This window comes from Neopelma chrysocephalum, unplaced genomic scaffold, assembly GCF_003984885.1.
Source record: "Neopelma chrysocephalum unplaced genomic scaffold, ASM398488v2 Primary Assembly neopelma1_188, whole genome shotgun sequence".
Lineage (NCBI taxonomy): Eukaryota > Metazoa > Chordata > Aves > Passeriformes > Pipridae > Neopelma > Neopelma chrysocephalum.
In genome coordinates, this window is record NW_020897850.1 from 1,097,333 (window position 1) to 1,114,636 (window position 17,304).

The following is a 17,304-nucleotide window of genomic DNA, read 5'->3' on the forward strand; positions in this document are numbered from 1 at the left end:
AATAAAAAGCATTATGAAACAGCTGTTTGGTTCATTTGGTGAAGCATACCTTGCAGTGAATAGCTGTTATTTGAAGAGGAAGCTCAAAATGCATGTAGAAAAAATTCGGTTACACCAAAATTTTATTCTCCCTCTATATGGATCGGTCTCTATGACCTGCCACTCACTTAAGTGCCTTCTTTAAAGCTTACAGGCACATTAAAGATGCCAGAGTGCTCATAGATGTCTTGTCATCCTAATAAATGATGCTGCTGCAGGGGAGTACACACACAGTGGTTGACAAAAGTACAGGTGAAGATTGATTTCAAGATTTATGGATATAAACTCAAGTGAGGATGAAAATATTAAACCAGACACCCTGGTATGAAATAGTTCCTCAGCAGAAGCAGAAGTTAGGCATGGGAAAAAGAAACAAACTGCACTAGAGGACCTCAAAGACACTCTGAGGGCTGGGGCACCGCTCCTGTGAGGACAGGCTGAGAGAGCTGGTGTTGGTCAGTCTGGAGAAGAGAAGGCTCCAAGCTGATCTCATTGTGGCCTTCCAGTACCCAAAGGGGGCTTGTAAAAACATTGGAGAGTTACTTTTTACATGGGCAGACAGCAATAGGACAAGGGGGAAAGGTTTTAAACCAAGAGAGGAGATATTCAGATTAGATCTTAAGAAGAAATTCTTTGTTGTGAGGGTGGGGAGGCCCTGGCACAGGTTGCCCAGAGAAGCTGTGGATGCTCCATGCCTGGAAGTGTCCAAGGCCAGGCTGGATGGATTTTGGAGCAACCTGGTCTAGTGGAAGGTGTCCATGCCCATGGCAGATGGATTGCAACTGGATGATCTTCCCTTCCAACACAAACCATCCTATGACAATGGCATTCTCTGATTCCACATCACATTTTCTAGAACTGTTCTTCTAAAAATCTGTGTTTGCTTGAGTTGTTCCTTATTAACTTCTTTACAAAAAGAAATTGCGAGAGGTTTGACTTCAAACAAGGAAACTATTATTGTGGAAGATTTTGGCCTTTCCATGTCTGTAAGAATGGTCAAGTTCTTAGTGTTACAGAGAACCCTAAATCAGTCACACCCAGAACCCCATGCACGGTGCAGAAATCAGGGGCTGTTTTCCTGTCAGGTTATCAAGCATTTATTTCTAAGTTCCACCGTTTTTGGTAAGCAAAGATTTTATTTCTATATTATGCACTATCCACTACCTGTTTCTTATTCCACATACACAAGTATCTCATAAAACACATGATCAACATTATTTTTAAGATTTCCCTTTTCTAAAACCTTCTTTGTATAAAAAAGGAAAGCATTCTTGCCCAGCTTGGAAAGATAAGCCTCCTAAGCAAGTTTTGAGCAAGCCAAGAGGATTCTGGGTGGACACGGAGACATGAACAAGATTTCATAAGAAAAATCTTATTTGCATGAAAAAAAGTGCACACACATAATGCAGTTCCTGAATTAAGGTAAATTCCTCATTTATCAAGGATATTTTAACTACATTTCTATCTATTTCTGCAAGGAAACAAGGAATTTTCTGTTGTCTGCACTTGACAGGCATTTGTTTCATGCCTTCCTACAGTCCCTCTCACATCTGACCCCAGCAGCAGAATAGAAGAGCTGTTTTAAAGCAACAACTCTGCTCCTCCTAGTGAAAAGTGATATAGTAAATGTGATCTAATTCAACATCTAAGTTCCCCATCATCTGTAAAATATCCAGCCCCCACAACCAATGAATAAAATATTCCACTATAGCAACACTCAAATAGAAGCTATCATGGCTCTTTTCAATTACCTTTATTATTATTATTTTCTCTGCCTTTTCTACTTTCAGCTTTGAGAGGAAAAAAAAATAACCCCATTTAGAGGCTTGAAGCCTCTAAACTTCCAGTTTCCAAGAATAGAAGCCTATTAATGCTGGCAAGGAGAACTTCACTGCGAGAAATCAGGTTTAAACTTTTTAGAGGTGTCAAGAATGTTCAGTGAATTGAGCAATTGAGTTTGCCAACTACATTCCTGGAAGCTTTGCAACAGAAGGAATGAATCAGAAAAATCAAATTAAGTGTGATTTACCCCTGACACTGGCTAAGGCAAAATGTGAAATAAAATGAAAAATAGATAAAAATTAATCAGGAAGGGAATAATATGCATGGCTGTCTCTCAGAACAAGAATAACTTAGACCAGCTTAAAAGAAAACATTTTCAGAATAAGGGGGAAAATTCTTTCATTTTCCTGTTACCAAGCAGAAAGAGATACAGGCTTGTCTTTTTACCCCCTTTCCTGTGACGAAGAGCTTTCCTCAGGTTAATTATGACCATTCAGACAACAAAGCTTTAGTGAATAAACGTGCACTGGCAGAGTCCTGAATGCAGCCAACATAGTCCTCAACATCTTATGGTCTACAGTGCTGTTACAAGTTACACAACACTTTGCTCCTTCTGTCCAGCACTGACTGATACCAAAATATCAAAACACACTCAGTGAAATCTGCTATTACTTGGTCAGCAGGGGAAGCTGCACTGCTGCAATAAACGCTGAGAATGAACACAGTATTCTGAGACAGGTTGTTTATAAATATCACACCCTTCATCCCCTTTCCCAGAACCCATAAAAGCACTGCAAGTGGCAAACAACAATTCAAATACCACAATTGCTGAAAAGCAGCCTGACCTCGAAGTAACAGGTTAGAAATTTACAGCAGAGCATCAAACACAAGGATGAGCATGAGGGGGGAATGGAAACTTCCATCAGTGGAAGGAAAGCTCTCCTTTCTACAGTGGCCCTTCATGGTTATCATGAAACCTCTTGAAGGTCTCCCTGTGAAAGCCAGATGTTACTGTCCCTTACAGATGTGCCTCAATATACCACAGCTCTCAGAATCCTGCTATTCCACATCTGACTGCTCCAGCATGGATCGCACAGGTTGCACTGACAATCCAGCAACTCTATAAAGTCAGAGCAACCCAGTGAAACTCCCACTTTTGATTGTGTTCAGTACACTACATGTTGCCTTTTGGGGGACAAAAATATTTGAAGTACTTTTTATTAAATAAACCTTCATGTCAAGACTGCACAACCATCCTCTGTCCAGGCTGAAGTTTTGTTGTCAGCTTCAATGTGATGTAAGAGCAGCAATTTTATACGGAGTTGATGTTCAGGTTTATCGAAGACAGATGAAAACCTAACTCAAATCATGACATAACATACCCTAGACTAGGATATCTTTGGATAACTCAGTAAACTTGGCAAGGCTTTGTAAGCCTCTAGGTATGGAACACAGACTACAAGGAAACATTCTCCCTTTTAGCAGAACCAGAACAGATCCCCAACCCCATCAGACAAAGGACATCAACACAGCACTGGAAAAACTAGCTTTCCAGAAAAATCTTCTTTTATAGTAAACAATACCATTTCCTATGCACATTTCCATTATGAACTTAACTACAAATAAGAATTTTACAAACAAAGTAACTATCTTAGCACTGAAATTCAATCAGTTTTCAGGTTGAAATACACCCATCGTTTATAGAAACATACAATATTTTAAATGAAGCAAGAAAAAAAATCCCACTTATAAAAACCTCTTGGTTGATGTAGGCATAAAAATACTCAGCTGTTCCTATCACAATTTGTTTGCACAATGTTTAAGAGGGTGTTGTAAAAAAAGGAAAAATATTTTTCCTGGTTTGTTTTTCCCTTCCTTCAGATTCTCTGTGAGATAAAGTTTAAAGGTGGGGCAGATTTGAGGAAGCTTTCCACACAGTTCTGAAATAATTCAAAAAAGGAGAATTAACAATATAGCCAACATTTTAATTGATTTAAATTTGGTAAACAAAGAAAGATCTTGATATTCACACAATATGAATCTAAATTTGCATGTTCCTACTTTTGTTATGCAATCATTGGTGGGAGGCATCTTGCTTCACTGATTGGGTGAGAAATTTTCCCTTCAGCAAGTCAATCCTTTTTAACATCATCTCTTAAAAAAAAAAAAAAGAAAAATGCTAAAGTCAATGTAAGTAAATTACCTCTAGGTTCATCAATGTAGAAAGATACATCTTTTTTGTGCTCTTGTTCATCAACATGATCATAAGTGATCTGTGGAACAGACAAGGAGTTTTCTCCCGGGTTTATTGCAGGTGCAGAACCATTACCACATCCCAGCTTTCCTTTTCTTTTGTATCTTCTAGCCTGTGGTGGTAGAAATGGAATTATGTCAGAAGATATTATCAAACACAGACAAGCACACACGTGACCCTCATATGCAGTAAATTTACTTGAGGTCATATGTTTTTTTATTTAAATAATGAAACTGAAATTAAGTGAAAGGCTTAGAACCTTTGTTTTCAAAATATCTGATTCCGAATTATCAACCAAGATCTGGTAAGAATTTGATTCTCAGGAGAAGACACCCAGCACATTTTGAAAAAACAGGTCTCAAGTACCAAAACTCAAGGCATACAAAATACTAATCACTTGAGTACACATCAGCTTGGCTGTAACATCTTTCTAAAGCTTTAATTAGGCATACCTGTAGACTTTGAACTGTGAACTACGCCCTGTGCAGCTTTTTCAACTGAAGAAAAAGTCACCTTTTACCAAAAAGGCCAACTTATGCACATCAGGAGAAGATAAATTCCTCCTCCTACCTCCATACAGTCCTCCTGATTTAAGAAGCCTAATAAACACCCTGCAATTGGCACTTAAAAACCAAAAAAATTAAGGTTTAGATCAACATAAGAGAAGATGAGCCTTTGGTAACAGACAAAAGAACCATGGCTTAGCTCTTAAATTAGGCTTAGCAGTTCACAGGGAGGGTCAGGTTTCACATGTTCAGGAAATTCCTCTAAATAGAGAAAACAGAGGGAATCTGTCCTAATTTCTACACTCAGCCCCAAATAAAAGTACCAGGGAGTACTTCAGGAAAGCACAACTACTTGTCAGCCACATGTTGAATGCGAACATAAGTTTTTAAACTATCTTTCTCCTTTCTTCTTGTATGAACTACTACGCAAAACGAACGCATCATTGCTTTACAGCACCCTTTGAGAACGTGGGAGACTTCAAAGGGGTGCCCACCAAGGCAATTTAAAGTTCCCTCGGGAATATTTTTAAGGAAAACGCAGCCAATCACGCTGTGGCATGAGGAAAACAATGAAGCGTGTTTTAGCTGTCCAGTTATTCCACTGAGATTTAAAGGCAAGCACAGACCCGAGCTCTGCCCATCCTCCGTTACCTGTTTTCTCAGACTGGGGCTAGATGGCGCTGCTGACTTTTTGGGATTTTGCGCTGGGGGTGTAACGTAGATCTTCCACGTCGCGGTGGAACTGCAGGATTTCTCTGCTGCATAGCACCGCCACAGGGTCTGCAACGAAACCCAAACCCAATAATCTCAGCGAACGAGCAGCCGCTGTTAAGGCAGGCAAGTCAGATTTTTGCTGCAAATCGAACTGACAGCAAAACTTACTCAGTCAAGGTAAACAAGCTGCAAAGGGGTCTGACTATACACCATAACTAATAAAATACACTCCTCCCTCTATATAACCGTGGTGAATGTGGTTTGCACCAGGACAGCTCCCCATATTACACAGTGATCTTCAGGGATCTTCTACCCCTGCCCACAGTGTGTGTGTAGGGGGGATCAAGACAAAACAACCCTCATGGAAGTGAATCCCCACAAGCATCACTGGATGCTGCTGCCTCCTTTTTCCTTCACTGTGCCACACATTCAATATTTGTGCACCATGCTACTGTATTCATTATATTATCATATAGACTGTTATCTTGGGGCATTTGTCTAAACAGAGGTGTGTGTTTGTACACGCATTCACCACCTGTGCACAGGACCTAAGAGAATATAAAAAGGAGGTTATGAATTAAATATTATAATGAAGATTTTTTTTATTTTTTTTTTACTATTTCACCACATATATTCATTGTATCCAGTTAGTGTCCTCATGCCTGTGAATATCAGGTTAGCACAGCTTCCTATGCTCACTTAGAGGACAGGCAATTATCTAATTTTCTCTAGTGACTGAAGTGGATCAAAATGACTAAGTGGTTAAACACAAGTTATAGATTTATAACATAATCTAGGAACCATGATTCTCAGTATTTGAACTACTAGGCCACACTCCTTCTCCAATAAGCTCCTCTGTATTTTACTGTTAGGGGCCTTACCTGAATTAGGGAAGCTGCAGCTGGGATTTGTCTGTTGAAATGCTTCTGACGTTGCTTTTGCTGTACTTTCAGGGCAAAACCGGACCCCAAAATACCCTAAATATATCCAAAATTCCTAGTCAGACTCCAATATGGCTTCACATACCTAAATCAAACACTTAGCATATGAAAGAAACAGACATTTTATGAAAGACTTTCTGAGAAAAAGAAAAATGATGAGTTTTCAAATGTCCCAGTAGCAGAATTTCTTTATTCCATCAAATAAATCTGAAATTGAGCAGATCAATACTGGCATCATATAACTTCAATAAACAGCATGTGTTTGGTGGTGTGAACAACAGGCTACAGGAGTCAGAGACATTCATAGAGGCAGACACATTCCAAAGGCAACCCTACACAATGGTGGGAGAAGCAAATGACAGTGTCACATGACTGATTCTCAGCTATTCTTTGCACTTATTTTTAATTCCTTGCCACAAAAAAAAAAAAATCAAATCCCAAACCCTTCCCAGTCCTCCAAAAACCTCCTCAACCCTCCCTAAGAAAACCCCAAACCCACCTGCTCCCCCACAGCAAAAAAAAAAAAAAAGAAAGAAAACCCAACAAAAAAACCACTCCCACAACTAAAGCCAGAACCTAGTTTGATTTTCCAGCCAAACTAAGCAAACAAGGCAAAGACATGCTTAATAATTTCAACATTTCGGTTAAAATTGATAGTTACTGAAGAAATACTTTGTCTTATCTAATTGCCTCGATGCTGTTGTCTTCATTCTCACCCTGGTTATTCAAAGATCCAAAAAGCCCAAAGATCTCTATAGCACCACATAGGATGGCAGATGCAGTTTCCTAGACCACTGCTTTATAGAAGTGTTCTTTTTGTTCCTGTCTTCACAGGACACCAATTGATATCATATAATCACAAAACAGAAACAAAGAAGCAGTCACCTCTGGCACAAACATGCTGATAAAAAACCCCTCTACAACTCATAGACCAGAATAGCTTCAATTCTTCAAATAGTGGAAGTTATTCTTACCCCCTTTCTAGGCCACCTTTGTCTAAAATGACTGCTGTAAAGATACAGCAAGTTTCACTCACAGAATCATAGAATCACTTGGGTTGAAGGGACCCTAAAACTCATCCAGTTCCAACCTCTGGAGAGGGACACCTTCCACTAGCCCAGGTTGCTCCAAGCCCCAGCCAGCCTGACCTTGGACACTTCCAGGGATGGGACAGCCACAGCTTATCTGGGCAACCTGTGCCAGGGCCTCCCCACCCTCACAGGGAAGAATTTTTTCCTAATTCCAATCTAAACCTACTCTCTGACAGTTTGAAGCCATTGCCCCTTGTCCTGTCACTCCAGGCCCTTGGAAATAGTCTCTCTCCATCTTTTTTGTGGGCTCCCTTCAGGTACTGAAGGCCACAATTAGGTCACCCCAAAGCCTTCTCTTCTCCAGGCTTAACAATCCCAATTCTCTCAGACTTTCCTCATAGGAGAGGGGTTTCATCCCTTGGAGCATCTTGGTGGCCTCCTCTGGATGTCCCCAGCAGGTTGATGTTTACAGACACACAAACACACACTTGGGGATGTGTGTGTGCACAACATCCAACCCTGTTATTTCCTATCAAAGGCACCAATTTAAAAGTACCTAAGTCAGACAGATTCAAATTCTACTTACCGCTGGCAGAGCAAAGAAAGAGATAGCAAATACTGAAAAACAGGAAGCTATTGTCTTCCCAATCCACGTCTGGGGAACTTTGTCTCCATAACCAATTGTCGTGACAGTTACCTAGGCCAGAAACAAACATCTGTTTCAGTGCAACAGGGTACCTTTTCTCTCCAAAAAGCAGGGAAAAGAGAACAAAAGGAGAAATAAATTGGAGAAATACCAGGAGATAGCTATGAATGAGCAGTGTTTGGATATGGGACTACCCTAAACATTGATTTATCCTGGTTTTACATTCTTCAGCAGACATTCACAGCTGACCACTGTTTTGGAGGCAACAGTAGTCTGGGTGTAGGATGACTGTTCTCACAGCTTGTAGCTGGCTGCTTCCACCATTCCAAAACTGCAAGAATTGGCCCTGTGGGCTTGAAACCATAGGCTTGCAGTTTTTCTGCTTTTGCTTTTAAAATGTAGTTCCACGGCGGGCAGAAGAAAGCCCTGAAAGCACCGACTTGCACACAACCAACACATGGGTATTTGCCCATCCCTGCAGTCAGGCACACACTGGGTGAGGCAGGGGAAGCCCTGTGCTGACAGGCATGAAAAGGGACAGAGCTTACACCATCCCAGCTGAACCTTCATGGCAAGAAAAGGAACACACAACCATTCCAGGACATGTTAACTCCCAAAACCAACCTGCCAGTAGACCAAGAGCTGAACACAGCTGAGTCCTTTTATTCCTCCCCCAACAAATAGAGGACTTTGCCACTCAAAACTGTGTTTAAGCCGCAAGATGCTTATACCTGGATCTGCTCATTGCTTACCAGAGGCCAGGTACTCCCTAAGGCACAAAGGAACCCAAAGTCAAGGAAGATAATGTACCCAGCAGGCTACATTACCTATCCTGACTTCTCCACTGAGGACTTGGTCCCACAGCAGCCAAGCAAAACAGAAGCAGAAAGTGCAGCCAGACCCAATCCAGAGTCTGGAGTATAAAGCAGTATCTTAGCAACAAGGCAGGTCTGACATTAAGCCAAGAATTCCATCCACAGGTCAGGATTAGGATCAGGTACAGTGGTCAGCATGTAGGTCCACAGGGATGAGGCATTGGCAAAATATTAGTCCTCAGGTAAAAGTCAGGATTAAAGGACTCCACATCCAGACACAGCTACAGCTAAGCTAAAAACCACCTCTCCTGTAGGAAGATGCTGAGTTTAAATAGAGCCCCAGGGTGTGGCTGGAGGCCACTGGTGATGCTGGTCAGGGTCATTAGGCCAATTAGTGCCCCCGGGGCCTTAACAACACCTCTCCCCACCTCCACTCTAAGCAAGGCATGTGCTTACACAGCTCCGGGATCTGTAGGGACTTGCTGAAGAGGGACTAAATCACTGTGGGGGTGACAGGCCACCCCTGGAACATCACACAGGCAGAAGGACCTGAGCAGGATGGGGGTTTTGTGCTGTTCCTGATGAACCCCAGCAGGAAGGAAGAGAATTCATTATGAGCCCAGTGGACAGTAAAGAATTGGATCAGAGTTCAGGTGAAGGCTGGTCCATCAGAATGGTCCATCAACAAGGGCCAGCTGCTCCCCAGCAGAAGGTGATAATCAGCTGATCCCAAAGAGGATCCCCAGGCAAGCCAAGGGAATCCTACATCGGGCCAGGCAGGGGCCTCACCACTCTGGGCACAGGCTCAGAGTAGGAGAGACTCAGACAGTGACTGTGTCCAACAAAGAATCCCAGTCATACAGCAATATCCAGGTAGTGAGGGATGTCTGAGGCTGAGTATGGAAGCCAGACTGTGGGTTGAGATCCAGCTCACCAGAGCGTGGCTGAGCTGGGAACCAGCTCTCCTCCAGCACAGCTCAGGCAGCAAAAAAAAAACCCCAGGGCTGAGCCTAAATAAGTCATGAGGGTGTTGGGGTGACCCCTGGTGTGCCTGGCCAGAGCCATTAAGGCTTTTTAGCCTACTCAGAGCTCTGATGCTGCCATAAAACGGTGTGAGAAATGTGGCTTGTGCTCCCTGAGAAGTGAAAGGCTTCTGGTGAGGAAATGAAGAATTCTGTCACCAATGCTAACCACTGGGGAGAACTTTAAATAGAAAAAATGCACTTCTACTTGGGAGCCCCAGCCCTAAACCTAGTCCCCCTCCCTTCACTTTGCCTTGAATGGTAGCAGAAATATAGCCAACACAGACTGAAAAGAATATGTAAATTTACACTGACTACAAAAGAAGATGCCTTTTATGGAAAAATTTGCTGACAAATGCTTAGATATTATGCAAAAATAGGCTTCTCAGAAGAAGCTATCAAGCAATAAAGGCATGAGAAGAATATATTTCCTCCTCCTCTCAGAGCAGTTCTACAGAGAGCTGGAAGAAATATCTGCAGGGAAAAAATGACCAACTACTATCAAACTTAATTTTTCCGAGTTCAAAAGAAGTTAGGCTTGTGTTTATTCATCACAAATTTCTCACTTGATGAAGTTCACTTTGTAGAATCTATATCTTCGCATGAATATTGTTATTTTGAGCTGTAAACTGCTCTCAGCAGGAACTCTGTCTTTCCAGGTGTTTGCCCAGATTTAATGTGGCTTGTGAAGTGACTCAGGTGCTGTGTACTACCAGCAGTACAAACAGATGAGTTTGCCAGTCCCCAAAATTAAACCAGACCCCCCAAAATTCAGCTTTGAAACGCAGTATGTGTTAGTGGGCAGTGGAGGAAGTTAAAGCAGTGTTTCTTTAACAGCACTTCAGCTCCTCAGTGCACCCAGATGACCCCTTAAAGTCTGTGATTTTTCCTTCCTTTTCCTCTCTTTTTTTTCTTATGAAAGGCTTCTTGGTTTTTTGTGGGTGGTTTGTTTGGTTTGGGTTTTTTTTTTCTTTTTTTTTTTTTTCTGACTTCTCCAGCACTCAGGGCTTAAAAACAAACTGCAGTAATGTTGAGCTGCCTCAGTGTTACTATGGAAGACAGCATGAAAGCTGTAACCACAGAAAAGATGAATTTTCCATCTCTACAGCAAGCATTTGGCTGGCAGATTCCTGCAGGTGCCTGAACATGTCTCAGAAAGTTTTTCCCTGGCTACCTTAAAAGGATGCCTTCTTGGTAATCTAATTAGTACATAGAATATGGAAAGGATTATAAATAATGTAATTCTCTGGATTTCTTAATCACAACAGATTTTTTTTTTTTCTACTTGCACATCCAAAAGTTATTAGTATCTCTGAGAAGAGAATATTGAATGTGGTTTTTGGAAAATGACACCTCCTTTGTAACACAGATTTATGGTGGTGTGCACATGCTCTAACACAGGCTCTGAAAACACATCTGTACACTTCAAAAGGGGAAAAACTCAAATTCAGTCGAAGTCAACAGAACTGCCCAGATGCTTTAAGACAGGCAGGTGTCCTGAAGTGTGAAGAGTCAGAACTGCACACCTCAAAAAACACACTAAATATAAAGGGGTTCAAACTGGTACCTCTGGCACGAAAATTTACTACTGGAAATTCTGAGCAACTGATCCTAAGTACCTCTGCCAGTTAACACCAATTTACTGGAGAAACTATTTAATTCAAATTCAATGGTACAGAACAGTTGAGTTTGCAGCAAGACCAGTAAGTGTTACCAGCAGCAAGAGACAAGCGTGGAAGGGCCAACAGAAGAGAAGCCTCCCACGTGTCCTCCTTCTTTCCTCCAGAAAAAGTACCCAGAAAGGACAGGAAAACTGCTGTGACATGGTTGCAATTCTGGCAGCCTGACCATGCTGTTAGAAATGCTGTTGCATGTGTTGTACATGTTATAACTTCTGAAAGTGGCTTCATGAAAAGTACAACAAGTCTTTGATATTTTATTGCAGTTTAACCTGTTTGCCTGGCAAAGCTGGGTGAAACAACTTTGCATTTAACTGAAGCAGGTGAATGTAGATAGCATCTTATTCCAACTCTCTTCCATTCTTTATTTTTTCTTTTCTTCACGTTTAAACCTTTCAGGTCATTTGTATCAAGTTCAGCAAGCTTGCACTTTCTACTCAAAGCAAAATATTCCCCATAATACACTCTGTGGTTTTTGTCAGACACTTTCAAATACTTGCTACTGAGATTTTTTTTTTCCCCCTCTGGTTTAGTTTTGAAAGGCAAAAGTGAAATCAAATTTCACTCCCTAGTAACTCCACATCTGTGTTTCTGCGTTACAGAAGATTTGAAAAGAAAAAGCAACTGATTCACTTTGTCCTTTGTCACTGTTCCCAGCTGTGAACTGCACCTGCACCGTGACTCACTGAATGCTGAGGAGGCCTAGATGCCTGAAAAGCTTAAAAAACAATTTAAACAGTGTTCTTCATGTGCCTCACACAGCTAGAGAAAGAGAAGCTGATTTTGTCTTGCTGTTAGCACAAAACAAGTGAAGTTTTGGAAAACAACAACAAAACCCATTGAACACTTTGCATGGCCTTTACATACACTTTGAAACACAGATTCCAAGCCATCTATTCTCAGCAAGGTAATAAAGTGCATTTTAAACTTATCTGTTGGTCTTCATAACTGAATTCCTTTTATATTCCTGAAGTCCAAAATACTCTTGTATAAACACATCCTGGCTTTTTTGACCTTCTTTTTTTTTTGACTCTTTTCTCAAATCAATGCTGTAGTTTCTAGCATTTAAAAGTATTTTGTAATCCATAGCTAAGTATTCAATGCAGCTCATAAAGCAAGCTCTGAATAAGTAGAGCTTAAAAAAAAAAAAAAGCAGGAAAGGAAGGTAGAAGAAAGTGCGCTGGGTTCACATGGAAGTTTTATTAATGCAGAAATAACCCATGTATGAATATACGTGGACAGAACTGGATGCTAAAAGTGAGGGCTAGTTCCCAACTCATTGCTGGAAATCCTCTTTTGTTTTCCACTGTACCTTGTTTGGTAAGTTCTTCTTCCAACCCCCCTCCCCCCAATTCAGGTCTGAATTTGGGCATTTCTGGCCTTTTGCAGTTACAGGCCTAGGATTTACTTTATGAAACACCAAAGACACTGTGCAGAGCCAACATGAGTCACTATAAGTTTAGACCTCCTTATTAATAAACTATATGCTTTCCCTTTCTTTCACTGGTGTCATTCTAATCCAAAGACACTACAAACTTACTTGGAACTTCACTATGCTAGAAAAATTTATAAGCTGTTTCTCATGGGTGTAGCTGAACTAGCACAAACTGTTACAGGAGTCCCTGGTGCTGCTGAACTTCCCCCAAGGAGCCCCACTTTTAATCAGATGTACTTCACAGACCATTCAGCCAGACCATCAGCAAAGCCAGAACAGGAGCTGTGTTCCATTGGAACACTGGTATTGGAGCTGAACTGCTCAAATAATAAAAGAATAAGTGAGCCTGTGTACTGGTTTGTTTCCTTAAAGCAGACACAGGGTATCTTTCAATTATACCCTAATTGTTTTTCTCCTAAATTACAGCACAATCTGTGCCTCTGATACATTTATTATTTCCCTGCACTAGCCAGAGGTTGTCTCATATCTATAACCATGAGATTTTATATTCTGAAAATCCCATCATATTTCCATTGAGGATTTTTACAAGTGATCGTTGCATGGGATAATTCGTGGCTTCATTTCTTCCCAGCACCTTAGATAACCAGGTCCATCTGGCCATTTAGTGGATTTTTCTTTTTTACTAGGTTCTTCTTAGTTTGTACTATTTTTTTGCACAGCCAGAGGTGACACTCTGCAAATGAAATGAATATTTGACAACCCAGTAACAGGAATTTAATGTTTAAAATATTTTTATACAGAACCACTTAAAAAGTGGTAACTCAGGCTACATGTAATATGGTCTACATTTCTGTATACTTCATTGAAGTAGAGGCTTATGCAGCGTCCAAGTTAAAGATTAGAAACATATATCTATTAGGAACATTTTGTCTGCTTTGACAGACCAGTTTATTTGGATGTGGAGAAAAAATTGGTTTATGGCCCAATAACTGGCATTTTTCCAAGTCTGTTATCTAAGAACAAATCCAGTATAGAGTCTTGAAATATATCCTTCTTTTTCTGGAAGTTGGGGGCTCTGCATCTGTTCTGGTCCTCTCGTTTTTCTCTGTCACTAACACTGATGTGATGGATCTCTTTGGGTGAGAACCTCATTTCGTGAGGTTCTCTAGTGGGGAAAAGGGTCCACAAGAGAAGGGATGGTTTATGCAACAGCTAGTAAAGAAGGAAAGCTTAAGTCACAATGAGAAATATGATGAGAACAGCCATATGAAGGGAGTCTAGAAACAATCTGGTCTCTTATTCTGTTTCACAGCTCTCTATTCCTTTTCCAGCTGATTCTGGGCATGCACATGATAGTAACACAATGGTCTCAAAAGCCCTGTTCCACTTTAAGGGTATTTTCTTCCTTTATTTCACCAAAGATTTTCACAAAATGCGCCTGACTGATGACTGATATCCAAAGGATTTGGTGAATCCATGAAGCTTTGCCAGCTGCTTTTGATGGATCTATTTATACCTTCACAGAGAATCGCAGATTCATTTAAAAAAAAAAAGCCAACAGGAAACTCTTACCTGCATAAAAGTCTGCGTTACTAGTCAAAAATAATAAAGTCATTACCCCACTTCTGCATACAGAATATACTTTTAAAGTTATGCACCTTTTGCAGATAACTAAGTAGAGTTTAAAAGATGTAGTATAGGTTTTGGAGGAAATTTACACTCTTATGAGATGTGGACGTTTTACTTCTGTAAACATTCATGACTTGTTGACCTGCTTCCACAACAAAATTGAATACCCAAATAATTTAATTGTGTGTATGGCATTCTTTCTTGTAACCTTCTTAAAAGACTGTTGAGCCTTCCTACAGAAATACATTCTGCAAAGAAAGAAAGACCAGATTTTAAAAAAAAAATATTACAACTTCAACAGAAAACCTTATGCACTGTTTGCATTTGACTGGTAAGGACTTACCACACCCCACCAAAGGGCATCAGCATAGCTGGAGAAACCTGTCTTTCCATCTTCATCAACTGCATCCTTCTCAGCAAGATAAACAAAATAGGATGAAAAAATTAACCCCAAGAATCCAATGTACAACGTGGTTATGAGTTCCTGTTGAAAGAGAAAGCAAACAGGCACATCAGGTTTGCATCATGCATATTCTATCATTGTAAAATGTTGTAAATTATCTGGGGGGTTTTTTTTGGATCACAGTAGAAAAATTAATCTGTTATATTTCAGATATAAAACTTGCCTCCAGTGAAACAGGTAGCACAGTAACTTGTTTTCGATTCATACCAGGCTAAAGGGTTCAAAAAGCCATCACTAATATGAGATCATATGGGCAGCTAAATGTAGAGTGGGACATCTCTCCTAATTATGCCTCGTGAATGGAAATCATTCCACTTAACTGTCCACTTAAAATACTAATTCTCTAAACATTTTTAAAATATCAAAACAGCTTCAGAAATGCAGTTTCTGAACAGTACACAGAAATAACAGTGAAGAAATAACAACCATGTAATGTGATTATGGGCATATCTAAGCAATGAACTTGTGTATCTGATGTTTAGATTGCTTAAGATTAAACACTTTCATGTTAAGATAAAATAACACCTTAAGATAAAACACGTTAGGCAGGTGTAACCTCTACTTCAATGCTGAAAAGCAAGGCTGGGGCAGTTTATTAGAAGAGACTTTTGTTAGGGCATGGTGCAGTTCTTGTGAATATACAATTTTCTCTACAGATTTTTGGACAGGAAGGTTGTATCAGGTGACTTCGGTGCAGGATTGTTACAGACTTCAGGAAACATTTAAACAAGCCAAAACGTGTGGTGTCCCAGATGCAAAAACCTGTAAAGCTTTTAAAAAAGCAGGGCTATGTTGTATTCAAATGAGATATTCACATACCCCTCAGGAAAATCCAATGCCTAGTTATGAGGGAAAAAAACTTATTTTAATTCCTTAAAGTTTACATGCATTATTCCTATATTTTCTTTGCACATATTTAGCCATCTCTTCTTTATGAAACATTGTACTTCGTCTTCACTGGCATCTTCCCTAAGGTTTCTCTTTCTGTTTCTCTTTCCTTGCACCCAAACCAATAAGGAAATTATAATACTCCCATAAGATAAAGTTAAAATTAAAATTTGTCTAAGAAGGATTGCCTCTAGTTCTAAAGTATGGCAGGTTTTCACAGATTTCCTGCAATACTCTACCCATGTTTTTTAAACTGTTTGTGATGAAAGGTTCAGTTTTATCATTAAACTTCCTTCAGATTTTCTTTTTTATTTTTTTCTTTTCACTTCCTTAAAAGAGCTTTCTGGGAAAAGCTGGTATCCCTGGTATCTAGTAACTGCATTCAGCAGCAGGAACTATACATACTCTTCCTTCTCCTAAGCATTAATTAAAATCTGGGTTCAGCAAGTCTTTAAGTGATCTTGGCAAAAAGCAAAATAGGTGTTTTTCCTCTAATCATTTAATAATGACCTAAATAATGAACTTTGATAGCATTTAGTTTGGCCCATGGGCAAGTCTTTCAATTCAAGCCTTAACTTTTTGCAGGCCTGTTTGCTAAACAAGGCAGCTGAAAGAGGAAATAAAAGCTGGAGTTTCAGTAGTTCAGATTTCTGTGCGGGTCACCTTTATTTTCTCATCTTTATCTGATGATAATGGTTCACTGTGTGCTTGCAGATATGACTTCACTGCTTTGAAAAGCTCCTTGTGTTAATGTGTGTCACTGACTATTTGGATCTCTGTAATTTTTCACAACTTTTTGACTTGCCTTCACAGTGGTTTTTTTTCAGTGCCAGACGAAGCTGCAAAACACCTGAGACTGTAAGTTTTGTGATGCAAAGGAGACCACGGCAGAAATGGAGGCTAATTCCTGTTGCCTGCCTATACAGAAAACACTCTGCTTTCATGTCTGGTAGATTTGTGACTTCCTTCCACGTCAGCAAAAATCTCTTAGTTACACCTGGCACGTTGCTGACATCTCAGAGGTTAAAAGATTTTACCTGTTATGGAGGAGGGTCCATCTCTGCTTGCTTTCAGTGTTGTCTCAGAGGACAGAATTAGAGAGTGGATGATAATTGGAATATTTCTGTTTTAAGTGGCTTTTTGGGGAGCGGGCAGGAAGATATGCTTTTCAGAAGTGCTATGCATAGACTTATGAGATCCTTTCAAAGTGGCTGAATTATCAACAGGACTACTCAGCTTATTTCTCCACTGGTGCCCCTCAGCTCCAGTGCTATTCATCTAAAGACTGAACTCTTTTTAAGTAAAGGCCAGATGAAAGTATAATTGCCTTAGTCTTTTTCTAAATGTCAGCACTCCGTGTTACATATGTATAGGGAGAAAAAGTAACACATGCCTATGTTTAATTATAAGAACAATTACAGCAATCTCATACATACTGAATTTAATAAATAATAAAATAAAATAAATTTGAATATTGAGAGAGTCGAGTCACCACAATT

At 40.1% G+C, this 17,304-nt stretch overlaps 1 protein-coding gene across 1 annotated transcript in view; it reads right to left on the bottom strand.

The window, feature by feature from the left end:
* The window catches only part of LOC113976907 (potassium voltage-gated channel subfamily KQT member 1-like), a 456,224-nt gene that overhangs the window by 397,859 nt on the left and 41,061 nt on the right, over positions 1-17,304 (bottom strand). The window contains exons 6-10 of the mRNA XM_027702550.1: positions 14,798-14,938; positions 7,854-7,964; positions 6,177-6,272; positions 5,233-5,361; positions 4,025-4,187 (exon numbers count right to left, since the gene is read on the bottom strand). Coding sequence (XP_027558351.1) covers positions 4,025-4,187; positions 5,233-5,361; positions 6,177-6,272; positions 7,854-7,964; positions 14,798-14,938 — 640 coding nt within the window. The remainder of the gene's footprint in view (positions 1-4,024; positions 4,188-5,232; positions 5,362-6,176; positions 6,273-7,853; positions 7,965-14,797; positions 14,939-17,304) is intronic.